Consider the following 15,310-nt stretch of genomic DNA (forward strand, 5'->3'; position numbering starts at 1 on the left):
TGCCCAAAAGTTTGGATTCCCTGTCTTTGCCTGGTGGAGCATTTCAAAGTGGGGATCTTTGGAATGGAACACCTGAAGCCTTTAGCTCCTTCACTGCCTTTCTCCCAGAAGTTCATAATGGTTTCAGATCATAGGATAGCACAACAAAGTACAAGTTCTATTGCAACGGAGAAAAACAACAGGAGTAAAGAGCTTCACCTACTGAATACTTGATTACATGATTAAGCCTGCTTTTGATTTGTTGTGAAGCAGTGCTAAATGCCACAGGAAGTCCCTAGGTCTTGCAATGTCAGTTACTTGCCAACAGTAAAACTACTTTCTGAAGGGAAATTTCACCACAGAACAGGGATATGCACCAACCCCACCAAAACGTAGCCAAATACATATGCCAGGAATGAACAGAATTGCTACACCACCACCACCATGGAAACAGGCATAGTTACAGTATACTACTTTACAGCCCCAGTGCATGGTGACATTTTTAGAAGGTCTGTGCTCAATTTCATGGACAAAAATCCATGTGGTCTTGAAGAGTCTATGATGACGCTTGAAGGCACTCACTCAATCTGTGCTCAATTACTAGAAGGTGAAGTCCTATCCAAGAGGTATAAGAAGCAGGTGGTGTGGTTAGGAGAATAATTGCCAAGTCACAAGATAGCAAACAGAGAGAGAGAGAGCGAGCAAAAATTGTGTCTCACCTACAGTACTCTTACCCCATAAAACAAAGGGATTAGGCATACAGGCTTCAACAGAGTTCCTTCTTCAAAAATGTACATTATATGCAGTTTTCAAGCTACTGTAAGTAAAGTACACTTACAAAACTTCAGCTATTTCACCACCCCCAAGTCATTCTCCCTGCAAGTAACGCAGTGCCAGTTCAGATTCACTTACAAAACTATTCTTTCTTATTGTTACACACACGGATCCAGCATCATCCTATGCACTCGGGTGAGAAAGAGACTAATCCTTTAACAGCTGTCATTTTTATTACACTAACTAAAATCCTCATTCACACCTGAAGAAAAATTCTTTTAATTAATCACTTGCTTCTGTATTAGAAACAGAATGCAATTTATTCTCAAATTCCCACAGTTACACTCAACCACAGTTTTACACATAGCGTATTTATTCATTTGCCACTGACACAAGTTTTGCCTTAGAGTCATATGACTCTCCCCCCCCTTAAATATAAACAATTCCAACCCTGACCCTCAAAGGTGCTGCCCAAAGGTGTTAGATTACAACTCCATTTAGCACGGCCATCTGGACGACATGAATTAGGGAAGGTGCGCTCTTAATTACAGCAGTATTTCCCAGCTTTGAAAACTTCTGAATGTGTGGACTTTAACTCCCAGAATTCAACAATGGCCATGTGGCTACAGAATTCTGGGAGCCAAAATCCACACAACAGGGAGGCACCCAAGTATGGAAACACTATTAGATGAATTCCTTCTAAGGCCCTACCTCCAACATTAAAACACAGTCCTGTTACAGTTAATTCCAGGGCAGTATGGAATCTATACACACAGAAAGCGAAATGTTTTTTTATCTAGGTAATCTCTTTTTAACCAGAATCTAAAGGGAAGGATTAGCTACCCAAGCTCTTAGACAGCAATGGAGAAAGAGAGTGACAACATCCCAGTCTGTATTTACAAAATTTGTTTGTTTTAAAGTTGGTACGCAAGATGATCCAGAATGATGGGGGAGACAGGACAGTTTAGTTCAGTGTAGCTCTTATATGCCATTAAATAGCTTACAACTTAACTAAATTGTTTTGAATACTGAAGGAGAATTAGGGCAGAGAACCCAGTTCTATTAGGCCATTCCACCCTATCAATAGCTAAAAATAGCAGGTTCTCTGGTGGATTATATGAGAACAGAAAGGGAAAAAACTGATGTCATTATGCCCAGGATATTTGGAAAAAACCTCAGAGTTGAGTTGGAAAAGTCAAATAGTCTGTTGAACTTCAACCTCAGTAAGGTCTATGTCCAGCGTGGACTCTTCTATTAGCATACGTGATGTGGTTCCAACTACTGGTCAAAACAGCAGCATCCATTTTTGCTATGAGGTGGACATGATACCACTCTTCTCACTCTTCACTTTTAAGAATTCTGCCATGCTGGAGAAGTACTTCTGATTGGCTTCTGTGACCTTCTTCTCGGCTGCCTGTGGATTCACAATCTCCAGACCCTGCAAATGGGTAGGGGAAAGATTGCGTGGGCAAAGTAAAGACAAACAACGAGCAGAGTTTACCCAATCTGGCACCCTTCAGCTGTGGAATTTTAGGAGTTGCAGTTGCAAAACACCTGAGCGCATCAGGTTAGAGGAGGCTGCTCTAGAGTAGGGGAAGGGCTGTAATATACCCCAGCTCCCCCAGCCTGGAGACGGAGGACAGACAATTGCTTACAGTGGTTTGGTCTGTTTTGCAAAAGGAGGACAAGGTAGCACATAGATCTTCCTCCCAAGCATGACCTACACTTGCTAATACTAAAACTTTAGGCAGGGCATAGGGAAGAAAGATCCCTCTTTAGGACTACAGGGAAAATCATATATTTCTCAAAATTCTACAGCACAGTATATCCACATTCCTAAAAGCTTATTATTAAAAGATACTTTTCTTCTCCCACTGTGCTTGGGCTGATTCATTTCCATACTTCCTCCATGCTCCAAAATTAGAAGAATTCACCATTCCAAATTCTTTGGATGTACACATACAAATCCGCTGCTTTAGTGCTTCCCAGTCATGGATGAGTAACTGGAAAGTGGAATGTAAGCCAAGAGCAACACTTACCTGCAGTGGAGTGAAGGCCACGCTGGAAGCTGTGCCTGAGGAACGGTCCCGGATGGTTGACTTTCCTCCATACACCATGCTTTGCTTCTGGAGTGTGCGCTGGTTGGGACAAAAAAGGTGACATTTGGGGCTTTAATATATATAGAAAGCAGGAGCTAGAAATGGTAGGGATCAAATATTCTAGGTCCCCTCTGGGAACATCCTGTATTTGCAGTCTTCCCTAGATCAGAATCCTAATTATAAGCTATGCTGTTACAGAAGGCAGATGTCATGAGTACTGATGGTGAGCAGGAAGGGGCCCCTTCCAAAGAGTTCCAAAGAGTCCTAAGCAAGACTCAACACATACATGCTCAAAATAATCATACAGTGATAAAAGATTACATAGATGATACCGTGATTATGATCATACCCAATGACTGAACTAGAGTTTACAAACTACAATGGTGGGGTTCACATACAATAACACATTCAAATGTAGCATGTTGCATGAACTCAGTCAAAAGCACTAATCCCAATTCTGGAGGCCTATGCAAGCCCAGAGCACTTGTATCGAGACCATGCCAATCCTGCTCCTTAGAAGAAAAGAACTCAAAACAGAAATTGGACATTCCAGCTTTCCAAGACCCTATTTCCTCACCTGCAGTGTTTTTGAGATGCGTGCCTTTGTGGCCTCGTTGACTTGTGTCTGCCGGACACGGCCACTGCCTGATTTGCCCAAGTGGCCAAGACTGAACCCAAGGTCTTCTTGGTAAGCATCTTCTTCAATCTAGAAAAGGCACGGGGATGAGAAGAAGTGAAGTAAATAATGTATTTATGTCATGCCCACACCACCAAAGGATTCCTTTCAGTTTACAGCCAAATGAACCAGATGGGCAGGTTCTGCTCTAAGTAGATGGTCCTTCAAATACTCAAACACCAAGCCATATACAGTCTTTTAGGTTAAAACCAGCAATTTGAATTGTACATAAGAGCCTACTGGTGGCTAATGCCACACCTAGAGTACTGATGTTATATGGCACTGGTAGATCTCAGCACATGAACTGCTGCATTTCACACCAACTGCATATTCTTGGTACATTTCAAAATGTGTGGTAAAGTGTACTACAGTATTGATTTGAGAGGTAATAATGGCATAGTGGCAGATGTGGCATTTCTGAGCATACAGAACATACAATCCATACATGTTTCTGGGCCGCCATATGCCACATCAGAACTGTCTAAATGTTCTTTTCGCTTCTTGTAAATTGTGAGACAGCCCTGAGGTGACTCCACAGAAGAGTTTTATCAATCTATCGTACCAAGGCAACACTAGTAAACAGAAATGAGAAATCCTCATTTCTGCTCTTGCCCTCTTTTGGAATTAGACACCCATGCATCCTCAAAGACCAGGACAAATTGCATATGAAGAACTAAAACATCAACTTTCCATACATAACTTGGCATTCCTCAGAGGTGAAGAATGGTAAGTCAGTACATTTGAAAGCAACCGAGAGAGAAATGTTGCTGGGCAGAACCTCATACCTCTCCAAAGCTCATCCTGTTTGCTTGCTTCCGGATTTCTGTTAAGCCAAGACGCTCTTTCATCTTACGATACCTGAAGCAGGGAGCAAGTTCATTATGTTATAACCTATGCTAGTCTATGACCGTAATAAGATTGATTTGATTTAGATTATAATCAATGGCCTGTATATAAATTTAGGTGAAGTCCTTGGTGCTCTCTGAGCTTGGATGTTTGCTTGCAGACATTTCGTTGCCTGACTAGACAACATCTTCAGTGTGAAGAGGGAGTGGGCCTTGCTCTGTTTATATACCATGGTTTGTCCTGCTTGTGTTGGTGGAGGTGTTGTTTTCTCCTTGGGAGTTTCTTGATTCGGCTGTTGTTTGCTGCTTGGTTGGTTGACTGAATGGATACCCACTCAACTTTATCAAAAAGTGCCTGACCACCCAACACACTACAACCCAACCAACAGGAGCTATGAAGAGGATAACACTGCCATACATCAGAAACATCTCAGAAACCACCAACAGACTGTTACAATCGCACGGCATCACCATAGCACAGAAACCAACTAAAGCCCTCCAAAACATCTTAAGTAACCCAAAAGACCCAGTAGTCCAAGAAGAAAAAACAGGAGTTATTTCCAACATACAGACTGTAACCATGAAGGACTGTAACAGCCACTATGTAGGACAGACAGGCAGAAGGCTAGCAGAGTGCATCCATGAACACCAACTAGCAGTCAGGAGACACGATGAGAACTCCTTAACCTCACAACATGTGGACAGACTCAACCATACTTTCAACTGGGAAACTGTGAACATCCTAGAACAAGCCAAATCCAAAAACGCTAAAGAATTCCTGGCAGCTTGGCACTCAGACAAGTCAGACATTAACAGGCACATAGAGGTAAACAACATTTACATACCATTCAAAAGAGACAATAGAAAAGCCAAAAGACCAGTACACTCCCTTGCCAGCAATCAACAACCAGATATGCAAAAATCAACACTAGGATTAACACCAGATGAACAATCAAACAGCACAGTACACCTTAATCAAGGAACTATTAATTCAGTCAAGCAGCCAAGCAGCAAACAACAGCCCAATCAAGGAACTCCCAAGGAGAGAACAACACCCCCACCAACACAAGCAGGGCAAGCCACTGTACATAAACTGAGAGCAAGGCCCACTCCCTCTTTGCACTGAAGATATTGCCTAGTCTGGCAAGGAAACGTCTGCAAGAAAACAAGAAGGCTCAGAGAGTACCAAGGACGCCATGGTTCAACCCTGATCTACAGATATTCTCTTCTATTGAAATTCAGGTGAGTTGTGCACTGAATATCAGAATCCCTGGGTATGGATGCCTAATTTTTGTGCACTTAATCTTCCACCCTTTCCAAATACTTCGATGCAATTCTTAGTTTATTTTTCAAACTTCTATTACTGCCCATCTCCCCCAAAAAAGGAGAGTTCAACAACAACAAAATGCATATCCTGAGATAAAATAGATGCAAAGCTGTTTTTTTCCAATAAGAAAGTTCTGTACTTTTATCTTTCTTTACTACAGAAACAGTAGAAGAAGTGCTGAGATAGATAGATAGATAGATAGGGAGAGAGAGAGAGAGATGGATGGATGGATATGAATTCGAACTGCTTCTCACTTCCTGGCATTTTGCCTGGCCTTCCCCCTTAGCTACCCAAGCCTTTCGCCAGTACCCCCACACCTGCGGCCTCCCCGTTTCTTCCTCTGTCCGTCCAGAGGTGCTGGCAGCGGCTTCACTTGCTTCACTGGCGGTGGTTCCTGCCACTTATCAAACTTCCTCTCAATCTCTTCCTTGAGGTCATATCCAACCTGGATTGTTAACAGAAGGAAAACAGTAAGTTACAGCAGGTGAGAGGAGCCCTTTTCAACCGGGAGGTCATGCTATCATAGTGGAAAGCTCTGGGGAGCAACATTTGAACAGTGAGAGGATCAAAGTGGGAAAAATAAGAATTCCAGCTTAGGCTGAAGAAATCTGGTTGCTGCGTCTGTTGTTCATGGACTCCATGCACACACCTGAGCAACACCTCAGGACAAATCCCAGGTTCAACTTTTTTCTATGTTTCTTCTGTTAACCGGAGAGGCTGCACACTGGGGGCCATACTAAAAACCACATTGACATTATCCCTGCAGACTAAAGCTGGCCTGTTAGGCTCCTCAACTTCTCTCCTCTTGACCTAGCTGTATCATTTTAATCCTTTCCTACAGAAAAATTAGTTACTTGAGTTTTCACCTCCTTCCAGCAGTAGATTTGTTCCCTAGGCCAAACTGAAAAATGTCATCTTCTCACAAAACAGGGAAGTGTAATAGTTACGTTAGAACCTAGAAACTCAGGTTCAAAAACTCCCTAAACTATGACAAACCTTGAGACAACCAGCATCTCTCAATCTGATCTACAGGTAGTCCTTGCTTAACAACCATTTGGTTAGCGATGGTTCAAACTTATGGTGGCGCCAAAACCTGACTTGCGGATGGTCCTTGCACTTACGACTGTCCCAGCGCTCCTGCAGTCGTGATTCAGGCACTTGGCAACCAGTTTGCGTTTACAACCTTTGCAGCATCCCATGGTCATGTGATCACCATTTGCCACATCCCAGCTGGCTTCTTGTAAGCAAAATCAATGGGGAACCACATGATTTGCTTAATGACTATGTGGTTTGCTTAACGACCATGTGATTTACTTAATGACCACCGCAAAATGGTCGTAAAATTAGGTTGGATTCGTTTAATGGCCGCATCACTTGGTGACCAAAATTCTGGTCCCAACTGTGATAGTTAAGCGAGGACTACCTGTACCTCAGAGTTTTGGTGCAGGGATAATCAGGACTGGCAAAGCCAACTCTGCTCTCCCGTAGGTTCCTTGGAAGAGGGACAGGAAGAATGTATAGCACAGAGAAACCCCTCTTCCCTGTCTTGACAATCCATTCTAAATCCCCTCTTCCTTAGAGGAATTACCCATTTCCTTATTAAGCCTCCACAGAGCGTCTACAGATTTTACAAACACAAAAGCAATCATTATTGCCAGTACCCAGCTTGCTCAAAAAGGGCTAAATAGCTTTCTGAGGGCGGTCCCTATCTTAGGGCCTTGCTGCACATCTTCACTGAAAAAGTGAAGTCTTTTAAACCTTAGAGATGTCTCAGGAAGTCTGACTTATGTTTCCTTTCCCTGCTACCACCCCAGTGGCCTAGAGCCCTTGACCTGCATGCCTCACCTTCCCTTCAGGACTCTCGTGGAAGCTGTCAACCCGAGCTGCTAGGGTGCATTTTGCTGCCACCAAACGTGCTGCTTTCCTCCGCAGATCCTACAAAGAAGGAATAAAAACCAATACCGGTTTCGTGTGGTTGGGAGCCTCATGCACAAACACACCAATCAGGAAAGGAGGTACAGATTCACGTACGTACCGGAGGCAGCGACTGTACAATGTCACTATGGTAGATGTAGCCAGTGTGAGGCAACACAGAAGTGCTGGAAAAGCCTGAGAGAGTTTTCCTCTGGGCTCCCAGGAGCATGATGTTACAAGCTGGCATCTTGGAAAGGTTTGTGAGGCCACCAGCAATGCCTTAATCAAAGAAGAAACTGAGAGTGAACATCGTACAGTAGGATCAAGCAGCCAGAAGCTTTAAGGCTTTTGATGAGCCGATTTCTGGCATGTCACTTTCCCCGCTTGTTGAGATTTGCAGAGAAGGTCCTCTCCCTGGGAAGCTGAGCTTTCTGTCCACAAAGAAGGCTTCCTGCTAATCCCTGACTATGGAGGCTTGCCAGAATCAATCATGTATCAGAAATACAATCTTTACTGTTCAACAGGGCATTTCTTGGTTCCATAGTTTTAAATGAAAAACAAAAACATCTCACTTGTGAGCTATTCTGATAAACTTTGGAAAGCTGAGTTTCAAGAATAAAATAATTTCTCCTAATAACAAAACAACGTTATGTCAGGGGAAAGATTTAACTTCCCGCTAAAAACCACATATTTCAGGTCCTTTTCTGCCAAGAGCAACTCTACATTCCAGTCAAAAACTCCTATTTTTCCATGCCCAAGGCCTAGCTCTCCAGCAACAGACTTACCCATGATCTTAGCAGCAGTGGAGGCCCCAACGATGATGGACAGGTTTGGGGCAATGAAGGACATACGGGACTCCACATACTCATAGATGCGGTGCTTCGATTGGTTCAGCTCTAGGGCCATGTCACAGGCCTCCTCAATGCGTTCTAGTTCCTCCTCAGTCAACTGTTGCCTGCAATGGGAGAAAGAGCCCTCTTGAGACCTTGATAGTAAGCCATCATATTCATTTTGCAACCCTGATATGGGTAGTCCTCGACTTACAACCATTCATTTAGTGACTGTTCAAAGTTACGATGGTGCTGAAAAAAGTGACTTGTGACCGGTCCTTGCACATACAACTGTCGCAGCATCCCTGCGGTCATGTGATCAAAATTCAGGTGCTTGACAACCGGCATGTGTTTATGACAGTTGCAGCATCCCAGGGTCATGTGATCGCCATTTGCAACTTTCCCAGCTAGCTTCTGACAAGCAAAATCAATGGAGGAAGCTAGATTCACTTAACGACCATGTGATTCACTTATCAACCATGGCAAAAAAAGTTGTAAAATCAGCACTCTCACATACCTCACTTAATGGCAGCATTGCTTAGCGACTAAAGTTCCAGTCCCAACTGTGGTTGTAAGTCAAGGGCTACCTGTATTAGCAACATGCTAAAGCAAGATCCTTTTGGTTAGGATCTCTCAGTATCGTCCTATATATATTAGCTCTATCTCCCCCAACCTGGTGGGGCTGGGTTTGGCTTTAGATGTTGTGGATTGGATCTTAACTCTTTTAAGTCCTTTATCTATGCTGGAATCTGGAGGGCACCAAGTCAGGGAAGAGTAGCTCTCTTCTTGACTGCAGAAGTGAGATTGTTTTTTAAATACCTAAGAGCCCTCCTCTCTCAGAGGAAGGGGAAAAAAAGGCACACCAAAGAGAAGAGGGCTGGGACAAGATCTTTTCCCTCAGTGTGAAAAGAATTAAGAAAAATTAAAGGAATTTCCCACCTTCGGTTGGGAGTGGTACAATCTGTGGTTTCTTTTGGCCTTGTGTGTGGATTCGGCCCCAGCCCCTTTCCAGGATGCTTCCAGAGCTGATCTCCCACATCCCTTCTAAATCCTCCCCTCTGTTCTTTCAGAGTGCCCACCTTACCCCTGGGTGGTGGATGCGGTGACACTGACCACCATGATTGTGGCATTGGTAAGGATTTGCTGAAGGTTCTCATTGTTCTTGCATTTGTCCAGACTGTTGCCCAGTTCCTGCAAAGGTCCGACATTTGAAGGAGAGGTTAGCTTTTGACCCTGATCAGGAATCTCTGAACAAATACATGCTGGGCTGAAAGGCACTGAGTGGTTCCACCGATACTTCATCCGATTTCAAAATGTCAGGCCCTCAAGAACTGAGGAGTTGAAGGATAAGCACGCTCTGGATTTGTTCATTAATCCATGAACCAAGGACCACTGAGAGGCTGAATTCTCTATTCTCCATATTCTATTTCTAGTCTCTATAGATTATCTAACCCACCAGCCCCATCCTTGCCAAAGATGCAGCACTACAAGGCACTTCCTTCAGCTTTTGCAACGAAGAGCAGAGTCTTTTTCCTCATCTTTTCCTATTCTTTTTGTCACACCTTTTGCACAGCCAGCCTGAGGGACAATCTTAGTCATCTTTTTAAGTCAGAGTGCACATTTGGCTGAAAACAAAGGCTAAAAAATACTTCAGAGAAACAAATGGTAGTGTTCCCATTGTTACCTTCCTATATACCTAGAAGATAAAACTAAGTTCTGTGACCGAATAAGGATCAGGACCTGCATTTCCTGCACCTACATTCTCCATTTCTGTATTTTATTCCCTCCCTATGTACTTGACTACAACTCTTAGAATGGGAGCAATGCTGGCTTTGGCTCGTTTTGACAGTATCTGGAGGATACCGGATGAGGGAAGGCTGAATAAAAGTGCTGAGTTTCAGTCCAGGGAACCTAGACACGAATTCTTCTACGGCCATAAAACTCAGCGAATCAGTAACAAAAGTAACCAATGGGGTGTGATTGCTAAGAACGCAGAGACACTATGGATGATGATGGTAATAATAATAATAATAATAATAATAATAATAATAATAATAAATTAAGCTGGTATGCTGCCCGACTCTCAACAACTCCGGACTACTCACAGCAATCGAAGAAATGTCAATAAAAACAATAAAGGACAGATACACGATGGCAAGCGTGAGGAAATGAGGGGTCTCGTGCTCCCTCCCTGAAGGTCTTCATGGCTCTTCCAAGCAACAGCAGAGCGGGGGCCATCTGGATCTTGGGGGGGGGGCTCGTTCCAAAGGGCAGCACTTAGGGTGGTCCTGAGAGTAAACTGAAGAATGAACTTTGCATATTTTAAGAACAAGCACGATACCTTGACAGTTCGGATGTAGTCCAGGGCGTTGGGAACGAGGGACTCTAGCTCTGGGAATCGCTTGGAGTACTTGTCTCGGATAAACTTGTGTATGATGTCTAGAGACGAAAGATAACAACCCACAAAGCAGAGAGATGGTTGTGAGTGCGGAACAAGCTTCCTCGGCCTAACGAGCTTCAAGCCTCAGAATTCCAAGGCAGGATGTTGGGTGGGAACGATGTGAGTCCTGACCCAATACATCTGGCACTAGCCAGCTGGGGAGGCTGCCTGAGAAAGAGCCAAAGCGAATCTCCAAAGCCATCCTGCCCCAGTTCTTTTTAGAACTGTTGAACCAAAGGGCCCCTTTAGGAGTAGGCCAGACTGGACTTTTTTCTGCTGAAAGAAGAACCACTTCCCCTCAAACAGCTTTTGAATTGCCAGACGTTTGATGCCATAAAAGTAGCATGTTTATACATCCTTGCACCTCACCTGTTCTAACCTCTACACCAGTGCTTCTCAGCCTCATGAACTTTAAGCTGTGTGGACTTCCGCTCCCAGGATTCTGGGAGTGGAAGTCCACACAGCTTAAAATTACCAAAGTTGAGAAACACTGCTCTACACCATTAGTTATTAGATCACATCCCTTTCCCAGAAATCCCTTGTACTCATACCACTGCAGACATATCACTGCATAACACAGGGTAGGTTCTAGTGTTCTAGTGTCCAGTATTGTTTCTAGAACCTTCCTTGCCCTGCCCCCAAACAAACAGCCAAGGTTTTGCACTCACTCAGTTCATTCTCAATCTCTACTGTGAGGTTGTTGGCATCCACAATGACCCTGTATTCAGGAGCTGCCTCTACGGGACCTAGAACTGGGGAGGGAAGAAGAGGATAGTCAAAATGTATGCCATGTAGGTGACTGTGAGGTGGGTTCATAGAGGGGTCCCAGCATTTAATTGAAGGGAAGTAAGGTGTCTTAAGGCAGGAACAGGAGGCTCAAAAATTTAAGGCAAGTGTTATACGTGTTGCTGTTTTTTTCACAAATTGGAACAGTACCTTCAGATGCTTTGGGTTGCTTGCTGATGTATTCCTCAATCTTCAACATGATTTCAGCAAACTGCACAAGAGAAATAAAAGAACATGTGGTGTTGAGGCCAAAATCAGCTTTGAAATCTAATCTTATTATTCAAGCCAAAGCCATTTAAAGGACAAATCTTTGTATCTTTCTAATTACTAAGAAATACTTTATTTCTGACTGCCTCTCTATCGGATCAAACTGGCACGGTTGTAGAGATGCCTTCACAAGCATATTAAACTGATGAGTCCTCTTCTACGTGAAAGATGTTCATTTCTCTTACCATTTTGCTATCCCACAGCTTGGCAATACTCTTGACTGAATCAGTTGCCAGATCCAATTGCATCTCTTCATGGACATCTTCGATGGGAGACTCGTCTTCTTCATCTGCAAAACTGCCATCCTCTTCTTCCGCTGCCTCCTCAAGGTCAGCCAAAAGCTCATCTGCTAAAGACATGGTGGATCAAGGCTGAAAAGAGAAGAAAACTGGATTAGAGAAGACAGCCAAAATGGGGTTAATGAAAAAACTAAAGTAATTGAATTAAGATTCAGAGCCTTACTTATTAATCTTTTCTCTCATTACTGGCTGGGGAACAGTTCCAATCCCATATTTCTGCAACCAGCCACCCTCCAGAAGGTAGGACTTCAGCTTCCAGACACCACTAAAGCAATATAATCTTAAGACTTCTGTAAGGCTCAGCTAATGTGTAATAATTGTAACACTTGAAACTTTCTAGAATGTCATGCACAACCTTAGAACTTCAATAAGCACCACCATCCAGTTTGCTAAGCTTTTCAATTCCTTTCTCTTTCATTCTATCTCCCTGAAGGAATCTTCTCCTTGCCACAGTTGCAACTGCCTTCCTATCAAACCCATTTCAGTCAAAAATTTCCAGCTCTTACTAGCTCCACCCAATATATGTCCCTTCTAATCTCTTCTTCAGTTTCTAACATAGAATCCTTCAGCCTTCCAGTATTCCAACAAACCATGTTTCATACCAACATTCATTCCTAGAAAACATGTGAACTTCCAGGCCTCCCCCTCTCCCATCTGGTAAACCAATTCCAGTTTTCTGTATCAGAATCATAACTCTTCTGCCCACATCCCCTTTTTTCCTCATTGCCAAGAGGCACCTCCCAAAGATTAAGCCTTCTTTTCCTCCTTTGCATGGGCACCTGTAGTGGGTGGGGAGGAGCATACATAAAATAATAATTAAACTTGTGTGCCACTCACAGTAATAAAATAAATTACAATAAAATCAAGTGAGGGGTCTCACTCTCACTCACCAAAGGCCTGGGTGAAGAGCCAGGTCTTCATGGCTCTTCTAAACAACAGCAGAGTGGGGGCCTTCTGGATCTTGGGGGGAACCTCATCATGATTACATCATGACGCAAGTACATAATTCACATTATTAATTTTGTGATGTCATGTTATGTAGCATCATTGTGGTGTATCTGTAGACCAATATTGTAACATGCAGTGTCATTGAGTCTTCTCTAAGATGTCTATGCCCCTTTCCCAGAGTTAAAATTTAATCCTGATTCTAGGAACTTTTTTTCAACATCTTCACAAATAAAGCATACAACTGACACTTTGACTTTGAACCAAAAGTGTATACTATCTTATAAGGTAGCTTCAGGCAAAGCTTTATCTCAGTGTCTTCATTTGGGACTAACATTTTTAATTAGATACTTATTTAGGACACCTTTACTATGAAAATTCACCTTTTAAGTTTCAGCCACTCACTATATCTCAGCCCAACCTGCCCACCAGATAGTTCTAAGGGGAAAAGTGAAGGAATGAATGCTTTGTAAATTGGCTTGACTTTCTGCAAGAGACATAAATGAAATAAATGTTTAAATCCAGGACTTTCCGTTTAAGGAAATGAGTGAAGAGGAAAATGGAAAGCACAAGTATTCAGAGATTAAATGTTAAATGGATCTTGTAATGATTGTGCTCAACCTATCCTGCAAAGTCTGTGAAACTATTTAATATGGCAATTGTTACCTACGTAAAGAACTACCGTCATGAGTGGAGTTATGTGGTACATACCTGGTAGAAGCAAAAGGAGTAGTATAGCAATGCAATTATAAAGTGATGCCAAAAGAACTCACTGGCTGGCTTCTTACAACTTACTTCATCCAGTCAGTTCAAGACCTATCAGCTGTGTTTGTACAGCTTAGAAATTTGTTTATCTTTAATGTAGCTTTCTCTGTTGTGTTTAATTTATCACAGGAGTCAATGTAGCATGCAAACCCTCCAAATGAGTTGTTTCAGTAACCAAGTAAAGCATGTTGTAAAAAATTCCGCTGTGATTCGTAAATGTGTAACATTGTTATGCAGAACATAATAAAGAAGGGTAAAAATAAGAACAGCTCCAATGCAAGAAGATTGGGGCAGGGAGGGGATGGGATTGAGGTACACAAGGGTGTATACAGCAACCCACAGCGATCTCAAAACTATGACACACACAATGACACTGTTGTACAAATGCCACAATTTCTTAGAAGGCATCTGACACAAGTTCCTAAGTTGCAGCACCTGCATGACAGCATGAAGCACTTATCATGTCTCCCCACCCACGAATGCTCATGGAGGCACATCAGAAAAACGGGGGCTGCACCCCCATGAATACTGGACAATACTTACAGTGACCACATTTTCTTTGAAAAAAAAGACAAACTTGAAAAAGGGGCAAATCTGAAAGAGGTTCATAAGGCTTGAAAAAATGGATTGTTTATGCTTATAACTTTGCTTTACAAAGGGAAAATGAAGAGCAAAACCAAGAAAAATAATTAAATTTCATCTAAAAGACAGCTTTCTGAAATAAAGGACTGTCCTTCACAGTATAATAAAAGGCGTATGGTCACTGTAACGGTACTGTAAGCTCGTGGGAGAGGCCATGCAGAGCAGCTGAGAAAATACCGGACTCAGGCTGGGCAGGGCAAGTTAGGATCCTTCAATGGGCCACAGGGTTCACGGAGCCAGCTGAGTCCCAGCCGCTCCTCCTAGCCTACCTCGGAGGGTTGTTAGAAGGACTGCGGGGAGGGGAGAGAATTAGCGCTCTCATTAATATGTAGATTAAATAAGGCGTTAACCCAAATCCAGGCTCCTCCATCCTTTGAGGATTCCCACTCCCTCTCACCGGCTGCTTCTTCTTCACCTCAACGCCGCTCAGTTCCCCGTTACACCCGTCGCGCACCCGACAGCGTCCCTCCTACGTTCATCATGGACGCCGCACGCGCGAAACTAAGAACTGGAGGAAGAAACAAAGTAGCCAAAGGCACACTACTTCCGATTCCGGTTTGGACGCCATTTGTGTGGCGTAATGCCGAATGAGCAGAGGCCTGTTTTGCCCCCTTAACTCTATGGGCGCCTGGAAATATGTGCGGGAAACGTTCCGCTTCGAGACCGTTAGGAACCGCGGCCAATGGCCTTCCCATTTCTCTTCAGACTGTGGGTCGCTCTGC

The 15,310-nt window shown here is 43.3% G+C and overlaps 1 protein-coding gene across 1 annotated transcript; it reads right to left on the reverse strand.

Moving 5' to 3' along the window:
• Positions 1–1,644: 1,644 nt before the first annotated feature.
• On the reverse strand, positions 1,645–15,007 carry PRPF31 (pre-mRNA processing factor 31). The gene is made up of 14 exons (XM_063301231.1): positions 14,986–15,007; positions 12,123–12,308; positions 11,821–11,881; positions 11,553–11,636; positions 10,786–10,883; positions 9,529–9,635; positions 8,400–8,569; positions 7,736–7,893; positions 7,546–7,635; positions 6,018–6,145; positions 4,314–4,386; positions 3,430–3,558; positions 2,793–2,891; positions 1,645–2,191 (listed from the first exon to the last, which is right to left on the reverse strand). Exons 2-14 carry the CDS (start codon positions 12,294–12,296, stop codon positions 2,063–2,065), a joined length of 1,500 nt encoding a protein of 499 aa, XP_063157301.1. The 5' UTR covers positions 12,297–12,308; positions 14,986–15,007; the 3' UTR covers positions 1,645–2,062.
• Positions 15,008–15,310: the final 303 nt, after the last annotated feature.

The sequence above is a fragment of the Candoia aspera genome, chromosome 4, assembly GCF_035149785.1.
Source record: "Candoia aspera isolate rCanAsp1 chromosome 4, rCanAsp1.hap2, whole genome shotgun sequence".
NCBI classification, from domain to species: Eukaryota; Metazoa; Chordata; class Lepidosauria; order Squamata; family Boidae; genus Candoia; species Candoia aspera.